The sequence below is a fragment of the Macrobrachium nipponense genome, chromosome 28, assembly GCF_015104395.2.
Source record: "Macrobrachium nipponense isolate FS-2020 chromosome 28, ASM1510439v2, whole genome shotgun sequence".
NCBI classification, from domain to species: Eukaryota; Metazoa; Arthropoda; class Malacostraca; order Decapoda; family Palaemonidae; genus Macrobrachium; species Macrobrachium nipponense.
In genome coordinates this window covers 27,733,314-27,749,681 of record NC_087217.1, presented here as the reverse complement: position 1 = coordinate 27,749,681, position 16,368 = coordinate 27,733,314, and the positions used below count along the sequence as shown (strand labels likewise).

The following is a 16,368-nucleotide window of genomic DNA, read 5'->3' as shown; positions in this document are numbered from 1 at the left end:
TGTACAACTTCCCCGGAGAAAGTTGCGAATATTTCAGCTAGGACACAATAGAAGATGAAAATTATCATCAATATCCGCAAGATTTTTTGAATAACTTAAATCCATCGGGACTGCCAGTGCACAAAATAACGTTGAAGAAGTACTGCCTGGTAATGTTGCTTCGGAATTTCGATCCTGCCAATGGACATTGCAATGGAACGAGGTACACCGTTATGGAGCTAAACTCCCACGTCATCGAAGCAGTGATAGCAACGGGCCCTCACACCGACAAACGTCTGTTCATCCCCCGGATTCCTCTGATGCCTTCGGACAACCAGTTTCCATTTCAGTTACGGCGCAGGCAGTTTCCCATCAACCTGGCCTTCTCATTCACTGCAAACAAGTCGCAAGGCCAGACTTTGGATCGTGTTGGTGTGTTTCTGCCGACACCCATCTTCACACATGGCCAACTGTATGTGGTGATGAGCAGAGCAACTGACTCTGCCAACTTGAAATTAAGTTGTGGATAAACTGATAATATTGTGTACAAAGAGGTTCTGTAGTAGGTATGTATAAAAATTGTCCTTATTTTAATATTGCTGAACAAATAGTTCATATAAATTTTTCACTTCTGCACCCGTATTTTGTCACCCATCATAGATGGGTCAGTTTGGTAGTATAAACAATAGTGTTAATGGCAATATTTATGAATTCATATTCTTATATATCATTATATGGTCTATCAGGGGAGACCCATTTCTGTATTGGTTATTTGCCTGGCAAGTTTTAACAGCATGATACACCCATATGTGAAAGAATCTGGGACAAACTAGCAAAGAAGAAGACAAAGGTTACTACCAGGTTTCAACAAAAGCATGTGAACACCGCATTCTTTGGAAGCTTGAATTTCAAGTCAGTGGTCCCTGTAGGCTTGTAGTATCTTACTATAATGTAATGGGCATTATGTCTCTCCGTCCGTCATTCAATCACGGCCAAACGGCTGGTCCGATGGGCATGAAACTTGGCAGGGTTATAGTGGGAACTCCTAATATGGTTTATAATTAGGTTTCATCCTACCTCCCCCCCTCTCCAAAGGGGATGGGGGTGAGAAGGAATTCCCTGAAACGGAGCTGGTTCTGCCCGTGAAACTGGGCTGGTTATGCCCGTAGACTACGTTACTTATCGAATTTATCATACATAATTTCTGTAGTATACATGTTTGCTAGTTATATGAATAGGGGCTTTTCCTCTGAATAATAACAGTAAACAGACACACTCTGGATGCAGTAGCTGGATGAGAAAGCATCCCCAAGATGAAACCAGTAAACTTACTAAGTAGATAGCCTCCAGGGTACATGATAAGCAGGGCACTGCGGTAGTCGAGGGCGCGTGTTATAGGATCCACAAGCACAGGGAGATTCCCCCCAATGTTATTCATGACGAAGAGGAACACAGCTATGGCTGCCGCCTGGACAGTTGCTGGGACGAGCTCCAAAATCACGGCGAACAGGACGCCAAACCACATTTCAGCTGAAGTTAAATAAACATTGGTAAGAGATTCATTACTTCACTGACCCGAGTACAGGGAAGCACACTTTCTTTATTGGCTTTTTTTAGTATAGCCCATTACTTTCTGTTATTTCCTCCGGATGAACAGCAAGATATTCTTTGAAAGCTTGAATTCCTAGTCTATAATGGCCCTTTTGGTGGGCTTGTTCCATATGAATAGGTCTCTTCTTCTGATAATAATAATAATAATTTTCATTTAAATGGTAACAGACAGAAGTGATTGGTATGACCCATGCCATATAAAAGAGAAGGAAGCGGGGTCATAATCAAGCAACTGCTTGGAGTACTATATGAGTAACTAGTGGTAAAAAAAGAGATTGAGTTTAAGGTTATGATTGTCGATATGGCAGACTGTATTGATTTTAATGCGACACACAACAAGAGAACCATCCTACCTATGGAAAAATAACGTTGCATTCAAAGAAACCCCTATTAATCAAGTAAATTCAAAGAGCGCTATCTGAGAAAATTCTGGTTGAAAAATACAAGATAAAACCGGGATTTCTGATATGACATATTGCAATGATCTTGTTCAAACACATAAGGAGAGTCATCAGTATTACAAAAAAATATTCGTGGAGACTTACCAAACAAATAAGCCCCTAGTAAGCTGAAGAAGGCCCCTGGAGGAGGGAAATAAAGGACTCCAGCTGCAAAAGGCGTCGCCAGCAACTGGTGGAAAAGTAAAACATGAATTTCATAAATGACATAACTGATTTTAGTTTGTCAAATGATTTCAGTAACACATCTAAGATCATGTAAGAGGTTTTCAAAAAGCAAAACAACTCGGACTACTAATTACTAGGTTTCAAGTGTTTTAATGAGCTTAATGTTAAGTTCTAATGATTCAGTAAGACAGCATAACACTGACCATTCTTACAGATTCAAATAGATACTTCTCATAAACATCTTAATTGATTTTGACAAACATTGTTTAGAAATTCCACAAGATTTCCTCCAGCCCAGTTAAATAACATATAATGCTCATGGAACAACTTCAGTACCTAGATAACCACCCGTCTTACTGTTCATCACCTAAGCTATAGAAGATTCACATCAACCGCACATTTGATATCTAGGCCAGTCCCTTACGAGGCTCCTGATCGGCTGTTGATAAGCCAACCACAGGGCAGGAAATTCTCAGTCTCTCGAGAGAGTTCACATAGGCAAGATGTATGTTCCACCTTTCTTTAGATACGTCTTTCAAAAGTATCCCTCAGGAGAGGTGGAACATACATCCTGCCTATGTGAACTACCGAGAGAGACTGAGAGTTTCCTGCCCTGTCATTGGCTTATCAACAGCCTATCAGGAGTGTCGTCAGGGACTGGCCTAGACATCAAATGCACGGTTGATGTGAATATACTATTGCCAGTGAAAGCATATACAAATGTATAATAGTGTCTTCAACCTACCTGGCTCCCTGCAAGGACATACAACCTCGCTCGAAGACCAATCCGTTTGACGAGTCTGTCGGAGACAAAGCCTCCTACTGCCACTCCCAAGGAACCCCCAATGATGGAGCACCCAGTGACCCAGAGGCCGAGGTTAAAATCAGGATAGTAGGTTGAGAAGTAAAGCTGTGTGTTGTAGGCCCACGAAAACCCAGCTGTAGAGGAAAAGTGTCTTTTAAATCTGAGCAGTAACATGAGGCAACATAGTTGTAGACTCCTGTAGGGGGTTAGTTCCGCCAGTGGACCTCATGCGGTGCACTGTAGGCATTACTTAAGGTTCTTTGCAGAGTGCCTTCGGCCCCTAGCTGCTACCACTTTCGTTTCTTTTACTGTACCTCCTTTCATATATTCTTTCTTCATCTTACTTTCCACCCTCTCCTAACACTTGATTCATTGTGCAACTGATTTGAGTTTTCCTTCCTGTTACACCTTTCAAACTTTTTACTGTCAATTTCCATTTCAACACTGAAGGACTTCATAGGTCCCCAGTGCTTGTCCATTAGCCTAAATTTTATATTCAACACAACTCAACCCAGTTGTAGACGAAAAGCGTCAATTTCAAATTCTGGACAGTAAAATTAATAATACAACAGAGAAGCCAAATATAAAAACAGAATAACAAGTCTAGAAAGATCGTATGAGGCACCAAGGATTCTGCGGTGCAAAAACGAAACAAACGACCCACCAGTGTGCCTTGTGCCGGCAGCAACGGCAATGATGATCACAGGCAACGTGAGAAGAGACTTCAAAACTTGCTTCAGTCCAGAGTCCCCACTCCACAGACCCAAGCGCGACCCGCTGCTGGTGGGCGACGCCAGATCGTTCAGGTCCTCCTCTGCTGGAGGAGTGGTGACCGTGCTGAGGCATTCCTCCTTACACGTCTCAGGTTTCTCTGAGTGTTTTTCGATGTATTTTCCGCTCAGCTGGCTGTTACGGACGGGCTCCGGGACGAAGAGGAGGAGAATTGTGGCCAGGACTCCTAACAGGCCGGTCAGGATGTAGGACCATCTCCAACCCTGCAAAGGGAAGAAGGTTCATTCTTGCATACCATCTGACTGACACATGTTCCTTTGTAGGTTGACAGTCCACCAATATGTGATCTTTGTGATAAAACCCCCCACCCCACCCCTCTTACCTTTGATCAAATTCTTAATATCAATTATCAATAGCAATTCCTGTATTAGACTATACATTTATACATCAATAAATCAACCTTCCTTGTACTTGAGTAACATTTATGTCAATCTTTCCTGTTCTTAACTAAGCAAAAGCAAAGGTTGTCTAACACACGTAACAAATAAATAGAGTAACTGGTAATGAATAATTAGAATCAAATTGTTAAAAAAAATTCTATTCAACAACAAGTGTAGAACCTTAAATTAATCAGCAAAACGAAATAACTTAAGAATCTTCAAGTGGATTCTGTTGAAACTTACCAACCCGGAGATATTAGCTTGCGTTATGAAGTTGCCCACAGCATAGGACAATCCGTACCCGAAGTAGATGCCCCAGTTGAAAATACCCAGGGCCATTGCCCGTTGAGACTGTAAAATGAATGCCAAGTTAATGATGTGATAGGGCTTTTGTAGGCATGAATTTTGTTCTACATACACATGTAGAGGTAAATGCATCCGTGTATATATATATATATGTATATATATATATATATATATATATATAGTATATATATATATATATAGTAATATGTGTGTGTGTGTGTGTGTGTATAATTATATATATCTATATATATATATATATATATATATGTTGTGATGTGTGTGTGATGTGTGTGTGTGTGTGTGTGTAGAGATATATTATAAGTATACATAGAGAGAGAGAAAGGAGATTTTGACATCTACTTTAGTATCCTATACATACTCGTTTTCTTTATTAATATTAGAGAAAACGTACATTTAAATTTTACCACAAACTACTTCATTAGTCGAACTTGACCCTTTTCACCGCGTTAATGTTACGCCAGTTTTAGTAACCGTATAAATCAATCAATCAGTCACCACGTTAATAATTACCTAAGTTATTTTTTCTTGCACGATAACTGAAATAACCAAGAAAACTATATAATATACGATAACCGGGGTTGGGGGAAATATTCACAAATAATTTACCCTACAGTAATGCTATATGAACTCGGTTTGGATATATATATATATATATATATATATATATATATATATATATATATATATATATATATATATATATAATATATATATTTGTTTGTGCCTGTATGTATAATTAGGAATTCTTATGCGCGTGCATCCACTTGTGTTAGTATAATAAGTTAATTTGAATAATAAGTAAATTTATTACACTTACAAAACTATACGAATTATAATACGAATAATTTTGAATAAAACTCATCTATAAATATTCCAAACACAGGAAGCCACATTTAAAAAAAATTAAAAACTAACAATTTTCAGTCTAAGAGGAAAATTTACATAAACTGGACTCATGACCAAAAAACCATATGTGGTAAGTACTCTTATTATTATTATTATTATTATTATTATTATTATTATTATTATTATTATTATTATTATTATTATTATTATTATTATTATTATTATATATTGAGAATAGGAACCCTGTTCATATGGAACAAGCCCACCACACAGGGGCCACTGACTTGAAATTCAAGCTTCCAAATAATATTATGGCGTTCATTTGAAAGAAATAACAGAACGTATTAGGAAATACCGAAAGAGATCACTTGATAGAAAATAACAAATTAATTACATTAACAGCTAGATAAAAATGTAAGTCAATTATTTTTAAAAATCAAGGGGAATTGATATGCAACTGAAAACTATGGAATAAACAAAAAACGAAGTTCATAACTTTACCTCAGGAAACATGTCAGATATCATACTGCTACATACTGGCGAGAAGGCAGACTCTCTGGAAGCAGAATTCAGACGTTGTCAGATAAATATAGATATATGATATTTTTATTTTTAGCAATAGTAGATCAGTGTCAATGTAAACAAGCAGATATACTATAATATATATATATATATATATATATATATATATATATATATATATATATAGGGGGAGAGAGAGCATTTTTTAGCAACAGTAGCCATTGTCAATATAAACACAGGCAAAGATGGACTCACCCAGCCCCCATTAACATTCTCAGTCCGACCAGTTGCCAATACGACACGGCCGCCCCCATGAGTCCAGTAGACAGACATAGCAGACCACAACATACAGAGACTACGACTTTCCTGGAAAAATGGAAAAAGAAAATTATAATATATATATATATATATCATATATATATAGATATCTATATATATATATATTAATATATATATATATATATATATCGTTTCTCTACCCTTGAGAATAACTTATACACAAGGGAAGTTTTAGGCGTAAATTCATACATTGAAAAAGCCACTCGAGTGTAAGACCACATCTCATTTCCCATACGTTTCATTACTCATTCTCTCTCTCTCTCTCTCTCTCTCTCTCTCTTATCTCTCTCTCTCTCTCTAAAGAAAGAAAGAAAATAAAAAACCTCATGGGAAAATTTCTTCCGTTCTAATAATCTGTTATCAAAAGATTTCTCTATTTCCAGACTTCCCTTTGGAAACCTCTCTCTCTCTCTCTCTCTCTCTCTCTCTCTCTCTCTCTCTCTCTCTCTCTCTCTCTCACCTATTCACTCGATCAGCCAAGAACCCTATGAAGACCCCGGCTGTCGTGAACACGGCGACGAAAGCCGGCCCAGCGAGGACCTGGTATTCAATCCCCAGACCCGAATAATCCCAGACGCAGAGCTTCGTGAAGTCATCCTCGTGGTATAATTCACACCTGGACAGGTGAACAAGAAGAAGTATGTATAGAGAGGTTCAGTGAATTAAAATCTATATATTATTGAAATAATTCAAACGATTAGAGGCACAGAAAAAAAAACATTGGTATTGAAACGTATATGCAGAGATATGAATGAAAATCTGCATTTTATTTAAGTAATACAAACACGCAAAAGCTGACTGATGATATTAATTTAGTAATAATAATCTTGTGAGCAGTCAATAATAATAATAATAATAATGACATAATTAGAGCCAATAATAATAATGATAATCATAACACTAATAATAATAATAATGAATGGAAAAGAATCAGTAGTAATAATGATGATGATAATAACTACAATAATGATAATAAATGTCTGAATAATAGTTATTATAATAATAATACTAATAATTGGAGCAGAGGCAATAATACTAATAATTACAATAAAAATCATAATTCATTGGCGCAGAGTCAATAATAATAATGACTAAATCAGAATCTTCAAAAATATTAATAATAATAATGACTTGAGTAGAGCCTATAATAATGGTAATAATAACAATAATACTAATAGCAATAATCAGTGGAAAAGAATCAATAATAATAATAATAATAATAATAATAACAAAAACAGTTATGGTAATAAATGTCTGAATAATAATAGTAATAAATATAATAATAATGACATGAGTAGAGCTAATAATGAAAATAATAATAATCATAATAATAATGATAATAAATGTCTGAATAATAAAATAATAATAATAATAATAATAATGATTGGAGCAGAGCCAATAATAATAATAAGTGTAATAAGGATCACAATGATTGGCGCAGAGTCAATACTAATAATGACTAAATCAGAATCATCATCAATAATAATAATAAAAATAATAAATCCAAAATATTCCACATGAAACACCGCAAGGGCCGGACCGACACTCACTCGGTGACGTTCTTGATGTCCTGACAATCCCTGGACTGGAGGTCGACCTCGGGATTGGGGAGGCAGGCCTTGTCGCCGTAGTGGATCTCCTGCGCCATGGGGCGCGACACGATCCCCAGCAGGAAGTGGCTCAGTTCCCCAACCACGTAGACGTAGGTCAGGACGCTCAATCCCCCCCACATGATGACTTTGTAGGGTAGCATCTTGGTTCTGTGATAATAATAATAATAATAATATATGACTTAATAATAATAATTGGAAAACCAACAATTTAATGTGGCATCTTCACTTAATAATAATAATAATAATAATAATAATAATAATAATAATAATTGGAAAACCAACAATTTAATGTGGCATTTTCACCTATAATTATAATAATAAGAACACTAGGCACGATTCCAAGATCCCTGAAAAGGAATCTGGAAAAACTAGAGGCTGAAGTAGCTCCAGGACTCATGCAGAAGAGTGTGATCCTAGAAACGGCACACAGTAAGAAAAGTGATGGACTCCTGAGGAGCCAGGATGCAACCCGAAACCGGCCCCCCCCCCCCCCCCCCCCCCCCACCCCCCCCCCCCCCCCCCCCCCACCACCCAACCCCCGCCCCAACTATAAATACCACCCGCCGAATTGGAGGACTGTGATAGACCAAAAAAAAAAATAGATAAATAAAATAATAATAATAACAATTGGAAAACCAACAATTCAAGATGGCATTTTCATTTATAATAATAATAATAATAACAATAATAGTAATAATAATAATTTAATAATAATTTAAATTGAAGATGAGAAAGGAGAGACAGAATATTTATAGACGACCACAAGCAACATTCGCTCTCTCTCTCTCTCTCTCTCTCTCTCTCTCTCTCGCTCAGGCGAATGGAACCATCCAACCCCTCTCCCCTCCCCTCCCTACAACCTAATTCCACGCGTTCGTTCGTGGTTGGTTGGTGACGCCAGAGTCAGTGGCCGCCTCGCACTGGCCAAATTTCACCGCGTAGCTGTACCTGCTGACCTGCGCAACGCAAGTGTTGCTTGGTGCAGTACGGAACACCAACAGTTGTTCTGGTTCCGGCTCAGGTGTTCCCCCAGAGGCCGCTGCTTTTGGAAATGGCAGGTTATGGTACCCGGATCCGCTTCTGCTGGTGGCGCTGGATTGGGCATGCGATATTACGTGCCCGACCGACTCAGTTCGTTCGGGTTGTGTTGTGTTAAAATGGTATAGCTGGTTCACTTAAAAGGTAGATTCTTGGGTGAGCGCTATGCCTACGAGACGTTTGTTTGGCGGGGACTGGATTGGCTGGGAGCTGCCTTACCTCCCGGTACCAGCCAATCGGCGGCCGCCAAACAAACGTCTCGTAAGCAAACGGCTCATCCAAGAATCTACCCTAAGTGAACCAACTATAGTACTGTGAATCTAGTGGCAGTTTTTGATGTTTGAGTCTTGAGTATGTAACAGGCTTGTGTGACTTGTTAGTCGTTATCCTGTCCTCCTGTGGTTTTGCTTTTATTGGAGCGAGGTGATTTTTGTCGCTCGCTCTTTTTTTGAACCAGTTCGGGTTAGCACGGCAGCGAGTCTGGTTCTGGCAGCTTTAGCAGCATGGAGCATTTACTTGAGTAGCAGGTATTGGTTACCTGTTGGCCTTGACAGTTGGGAGGATGGGTGAGGGCTTAACCCAGGTCATTTGTGGACTTTTCCCGTGTTGCTGTTTCAACGTTTCTCCCGTGATTCATCTGTGTTGGTGGCTGAGTTCCAGTTGACAGTTGAAGGCTGTTGTTACGATGTCTTCACGGAGTTCGTCTGATTCAGTTCATCCTTTTTGACAGCGGAGACTGTTACGTTATCTCTACGGAAATTTTATTGTCTGTCCTTCCTAGAGTAATATGTATAATTTTATTTATGTTATTTATATTATATAATTTTATTTATGTTATTTATATTATATAATTTTATTTATGTTATTTATATTATATATATAATATGCTTATCTCTTTAATGTCATGGTGTTGAGCTGTGTATGGCTCTGTAATGGTGTTGAGCGGTGTATGGCTATGTAATGGCGATGAGCGGTGTATGGCTCTGTAATGGTGTTGATCAGCGTATGGCTCTGTAGCTGTATTTTGAGATGCTTTTTGCATCAAAATCTTTATTGTGATTGTCATTTTTGAGGGCTTTTAAGATTTGTTTTTTTTATTTTGATTGCTGCTATTTTGACTTATTTCATTATGTTAATATTTATTTAATGGGTAATTTTTGCTAAGCCCGGACTCAGTTGTATAGATTGTGAGATACTGTACACAATAAATAGGATTAAGGACATTCTTGATGGTTTTGTTACACTCCTTCCTCCTTTGTTTGTCAGTCATTCCAGTCCCATTTCATTTTTTTCCTTTAAGATCCTGCAGGACAGAGTGCGGTCCATTTATATATATATATATATATATATATATATATATTATATATATATAATATATATATATATATATATATATATATATTATATCGAAAATTAATATTAATTATATTAAATTATATTAAATTATATATACATATATGTATATATTATATATTAATAATATATATATATTAGTATATAAATTATATAGTATATTAATATATATAATATATGTATTATATAATATATAATTATTTAATAATATATATATATAAATATATATATCGTATATATATAATGTATATAGTATAATATAATAATAAATAATAAAATATATATTATATATAATATATATTAATATATGATTATATATATATATATATATATATATATCTATATAGATAATATCTATATATAATATATCTATATATATACGATATATATATATATATATATATATAATATATAATACATATAATATATGAATATATATATACTATATAATTATATATAATATATAAATATTATATATATAATATATATATATATAATATATATAATATATATATTATATAATACTAATATGGATATATAGAATTAATATTAATATATATATATATATATATAATATATATGATATATATATATATAGATAAATACCGATATATATATATATATATATGTATATATATATATATATATATATATATATAAATATATATATATATATATATATATGATATATATATATATATATATAGATATAATATATATAGATATATCATATATATATATAATACTATAGAATAGTAATATATATAATATATATATAAGAGATATATAATATTATAATATAAATATATATATATATATAGAATATAAGTATATATATAAATACGTATATATATATATATATATATATATATATATATATATATAAATATATATATAAAATAATATATATAAAATTATACTATAATATATATATATATAATATATATATAACATATATATATATATATATAATATATATATATATATAGATATATCTATATATATATATATATATATATATATAATATATATATATATATATATAATATTATATATATAATATATTATATAATATATATAATATATATAAATATATATATATATATATATATATATATATATATATATCTATATATTACACAGGTATTTCAGGCCAATCGACAGATGTTTTTTTCTTTTTCTTTATATGCTTTTTAGACTTTATCGATTATTAATTGTTTGTATGAACAGTGATATATATACTTATATATATATATATTATATATATATGCATATATATAGTACATATATAAATGTACATACGAAAAGTTTAAACAACAAAACATTGATAGAGTATAAAAAGCAAATAAATAAATAAAAAACATCTGCCGATAGCCTGAACTACCCGTGTAATAACGGTAATAAAAATAATAAAAACCCAAACTAGAAAAAAAATTAGACAGTAAACTCATCGCCCTTCTGATCATTACCACAAAGCCCTCCTCCCACCCAACTCATCCCCCCACCCCCACCCCCCAAAAGTCCTTTATAACCCACCCACCCTCCAGCCCACACCTGACTTGTAAACAAATCAATATAACTCTCACGTCGCCAGCTTTCTATTATGTCTCTCTTGGATTCCTTCGGGAATTCCCGCGGGGGGGAGGGGGGAACCCCATCTTTGGTATTCAGCTAAGTCCTCTAGCGGGAAGGAGGTGGTTGGGGGGGAGGGGAGGAGTTTCCCCCCTGGATTTTGCTTACGCACTGTGGGTTTCCTTCTGCGTAAATGTCATGTCTGTATAGCTCCAGAACGGCTGGGCGGAATTTGATCAAATCTGGTAGATATATTTGTTAGGTTAAGTTAGGTTAGGCTAGATTAAATGGTTAACATACTTATTAGAATTTAGGCCAAGCGCTGGGGCCTATGAGGTCATTCAGCGCTGAAAGAGATATTGGCAGTAAGAAGAAGGTTTGAAAGGTGTAACAGGAGGAAAACCTCGAGGCAATTGCACCTTGAAACAACTGTTAGAGGGGTTGGACAGTCAGAGGGAAGACAGACTATGAACGGAGGCGCAGTAAAAGGATTGAAAGAGGCTGCAGCTAGTGCCCGAAGGGACACTGTAGAAACCCTTAAGTAATGCCTACACTGCACCGCGTGAGGTGCGCTGACGGCACTACCCTCGTACTGGGGAGGGAGGAGGGACCGGGTGTTAAATGTTTAACCTCAGGGAGAAATCATCTCAAAGTTGATCATCCGTTACCATAGAAACCAACGGAGTTGCCGGTCGGTTTCTCTCAAAATTCAAAATGTCTGATTTCTTTAAATGTTTTTCATCTGCTTTTGAAATAAATCACGGCCAGATGCACTAGTTTCTTCAAATACCATTTAACAGACAAACAAAAAACACAGATATAGAGAGAGACAGTTAAAATAACTTCGTTCGTTGGAGGAGTTACTAGGTAGGAAAAGGTTGGTTTTACCGCTGGCAGGAAGAATCTGTTTTGGTATCTCAGGTCAAATATAGGTGTACGTTTAACGCCCCCCCCCCCCTCTCGCTCTCTCTCGTCTCGCTTTCTCTCTTCTCTCTCTCCCTCCTCTATTCACACACACAACCAACACACACACACACACACACTAAAATTGAACAACCAAACATACATTTATTCATGGCCTGTACTGGCATGAGCGCTCTCTCTCTCTCTCTCTCACCAAAACTGAACAACCAAACATACATTTCCTGCATGGCCTGTATTGGCATGAGCTCTCTCTCTCTCTCTCACATACTAAAATTGAACAACCAAACATACATTTATTCATGGCCTGTACTGGCATGAGCGCTCTCTCTCTCTCGCTCTCATACACAGAAATTGAACAACCAAACATACATTTCCTGCATGGCCTGTATTGGCATGAGCGCTCTCTCTCTCTCTCTCTCTCTCTCTCACACACACACACAGACTAAAATTGAACTACCAAACATACATTTATTCATGGCCTGTATTGGCACGAGCGCTCTCTCTCTCTCGCTCTCACACACAGAAATTGAACAACCAAACACATTTCATGCATGGCCTGTATTGGCATGAGCCCATCTCTCTCTCTCTCTCTCTTGAGATAGAGAGATTTTATTTCCTTTATTCATTTTTTAACCCCCGTCCTCTCTCTCTTTTCACTTCAGAACCTGAAATCTTGCACTTTCACACCATGACTTACCAAGAGAGACAAGAAAGTGGCAGCAGTCCGCTTTTGTATTCTACCAAGCAAGCATAACGCGTTCACCTAAGGCGCCTGTGTTCTCTCTCTCTCTCTCTCTCTCTCTCTCTCTCGTCTCTCTCTCTCTCTCTCTCTCTCTCTCTCATAAAAAGCTTTCCCCGAGATAAAAGTGGAATGTCACTCAAGGTTTCTGACGGATATAGATTAAATCTGCTTTATCAAGCGCAGACACTTGTCGTGAAAGTGTTAAGGCGTTCCGGGAGTGAGAGGGCTGGTGTGGACCTCTGGATGGATGCTGCTGCTGCTGCTTCTTGATCGTGAGAAAAGACTGGCGTAGCTTCTCGCATTTATTTTTTTGTGAAAATTACCGTGGGAACCAAGATGTCGTCATGATGACGAATGAATATTCACTAAGAAGAAAGCTGGGAACTTTCTCACAATACACACACACACTCTCTCTCTCTCTCTCTCTCTCTCTCTCTCTCTCTCTCTCTCTCTCTCGCGGACCTTTCAAATAAAGTTTTAAGTTGTCCAATAAAATTGAAAAATGTATGAATATTAACTTCGAGTGCACGTGAGAACTTCAACAGCGCTGGGTCTAGTCATTACCTGGATGGGTTACATGCGTAAACTATCAGACGTAGAAGACCCATAGGCCCCCATGAACATCCATGGGACTGGGCATGGGGCTAGCGACCTCATCCAATCCCGTGGTTCAGTGGTTAACATTGATCAACGAGATTTCTCTTAACTAACAGCACCTTAATCTCTGGAAGGACGGAGATATGACGACTGATATAATAATTGCTATCTTTCGGGACTCGATAAGAAGAGGTGAAATGTAACATAATTAACACCCCGTACACCTGTGGCTTGGCTGGCAAACCCTCTTAATTAATGAAGCTATTTTAGCTGTATGTTGAAAAAAAAACTTTGACAATGATGATACAAGTGGATGAATACTTAGCCATTATTCTATTAATTTCCCTGTTTCTTCGTCTGTATTGACCAATGGCATATATACATTCAGCCCTGTAAGGTTTCCATGGTTACAGATTGTCAACTTTTGTCTGATTTCTCTCTGAGGTTAAACATTTAACCCTCCTCGTAGGATGGTAATGCCGTCAGTGCACCTCACGCGGTGCACTGTAGACATAACTGAAGGGTCTTTACAGCGTCCCTCCGGCCCCTAGCTGCAACCCCTTTCGTTCCTTTTACTGATCCTCTGTTCATATTCCTTCTTCCATCTGACTGTTCACCCTCTCTAACAGTTGTTTCATAGTGCAATTGCTTTGAGGTTTTCCTCGTGTTACACCTTTCAAACCTTCTTACTGTCAATTTCCCTTTCAGCGCTGAATGACGGCCTCATAGGTCCCAGCGATTGGCCTCTGGCCTAAATTCTATATATATTCTGTGTTTACGTGACCTAACTGGGCATTCACTCACTCACCCTGAGAGAGTAGCGACTAAAGAAATGATGAGCCACCTTGAATAAACAAACTTCACAAACATCGATAAATTTAATTACTTGTTGCTGTGTAAATCGAAAGCCTGAACCACCGTGTAATCACTTCTTCACCCTGACGCTCTCAGTTTGTTGCATGATGAGAGAGAGAGAGAGAGAGAGATTATGAATGGAGTAACAGGAACTATTTAGAGAAAGAGAGTTATCAATAGAATAACAAGAAATATATATATATATATATATAGAGAGAGAGAGAGAGAAGAGAGAGAGAGAGAGAGAGAGAGAGAGAGGTTATGAGTGGAGTAACAGGAACTATGGAGAGAAAGAGAGTTATTAATAGAATAACAAGAAATATGAAGAGAGAGAGAGAGAGAGAGCGTAGTCTATGGTGCTTTGCTAGGTAACAAGTCAAAAGGGACTCGTGGATATTGCAAACTTTTCATCAAAGACATTTCAAGACTTCAAACCAGACGTAATATGCAAGCAATGTCAAGCACAGTGCCTGCAAGCAAGCAAACCAGAGTTGATAACGAATCTGTGTTTTGGAGGCTTCCAGACTAAACTTCTCGAGTAAGCAGTCGTTTCTCCTCAAGAACTGCTAAGATGACATCGCCTAAGCATTAGTAGTAATAATTATAGTGAGAATAAAGTGGGCACTGTTATGGGAATGAGTCTGCTAGCCTCATGCCCTGGTGTAGGTGGCCACATGTCCAATTATTTGTCTGAGTCACACACACACACACACACACACACACACACACACATATATATATATATATAATATATATATATATATATATATATATATATATATATATATATATATATACATATATGTATATAAATATATATATATATATATATATATATATAGAGAGAGAGAGAGAGAGACTCGAGAGAGAGAGAGAGAGAGAGAGAGCATATTTTAACAGCCTAAGAGAGAATTATATTTTTTTTATATGCAAATTCGAAAGTGAACTTTTGTGCATTAAAGAGAGAGAGAGAGAGATAAAGTAGAGGAAATGTGATAGTCAGAGATATTACCCGAAAATTACCCTCAAATTCCCATAGGTTTATCACATGTTTATTAAGAAGTGTATTTCGCAAAGTTTCCGTTCTCTCCTCTCTCTCTCTCTCTCTCTCTCTCTCTCTCTCTCTCTCTCTCTCTCTCTCTCTCTCTCTCTCTCATTTTTTCTGGTACTCTTATATGCACAAAGTTCACTTTCAATGCTATACAAAAAATTAAATGTCACTCATTTTTTTTCGGGGAGGGGGCTTTTTTTTATCATATTCGCTTTCTCTCTCTCTCTCTCTCTCTCTCTCTCTCTCTCTCTCTCTCTCTCTCTCTAACACACAGACACACATGCAAACTCATGTAACGTGAAGTTTGTTCATTTAAATGGATCTAACTGAAAAGTTCTACTCAAACAGATATACTTATATATATATATTTTTTTTTTTGATAGAACCAGCACTCTC

At 36.4% G+C, this 16,368-nt stretch overlaps 1 protein-coding gene across 2 annotated transcripts in view; it reads right to left on the bottom strand.

Moving 5' to 3' along the window:
* The window catches only part of LOC135201609 (protein spinster-like), a 30,895-nt gene that overhangs the window by 2,560 nt on the left and 11,967 nt on the right, over positions 1-16,368 (bottom strand). For both annotated transcript variants that reach the window (XM_064230660.1, XM_064230658.1), the window contains exons 2-10: positions 7,778-7,987; positions 6,688-6,843; positions 6,144-6,254; positions 5,868-5,922; positions 4,437-4,544; positions 3,686-4,016; positions 2,962-3,155; positions 2,136-2,220; positions 1,312-1,509 (exon numbers count right to left, since the gene is read on the bottom strand). In XM_064230660.1, the coding sequence (XP_064086730.1) occupies positions 1,312-1,509; positions 2,136-2,220; positions 2,962-3,155; positions 3,686-4,016; positions 4,437-4,544; positions 5,868-5,922; positions 6,144-6,254; positions 6,688-6,843; positions 7,778-7,980 (1,441 nt within the window). In that variant the 5' untranslated portion in view covers positions 7,981-7,987. The remainder of the gene's footprint in view (positions 1-1,311; positions 1,510-2,135; positions 2,221-2,961; positions 3,156-3,685; positions 4,017-4,436; positions 4,545-5,867; positions 5,923-6,143; positions 6,255-6,687; positions 6,844-7,777; positions 7,988-16,368) is intronic.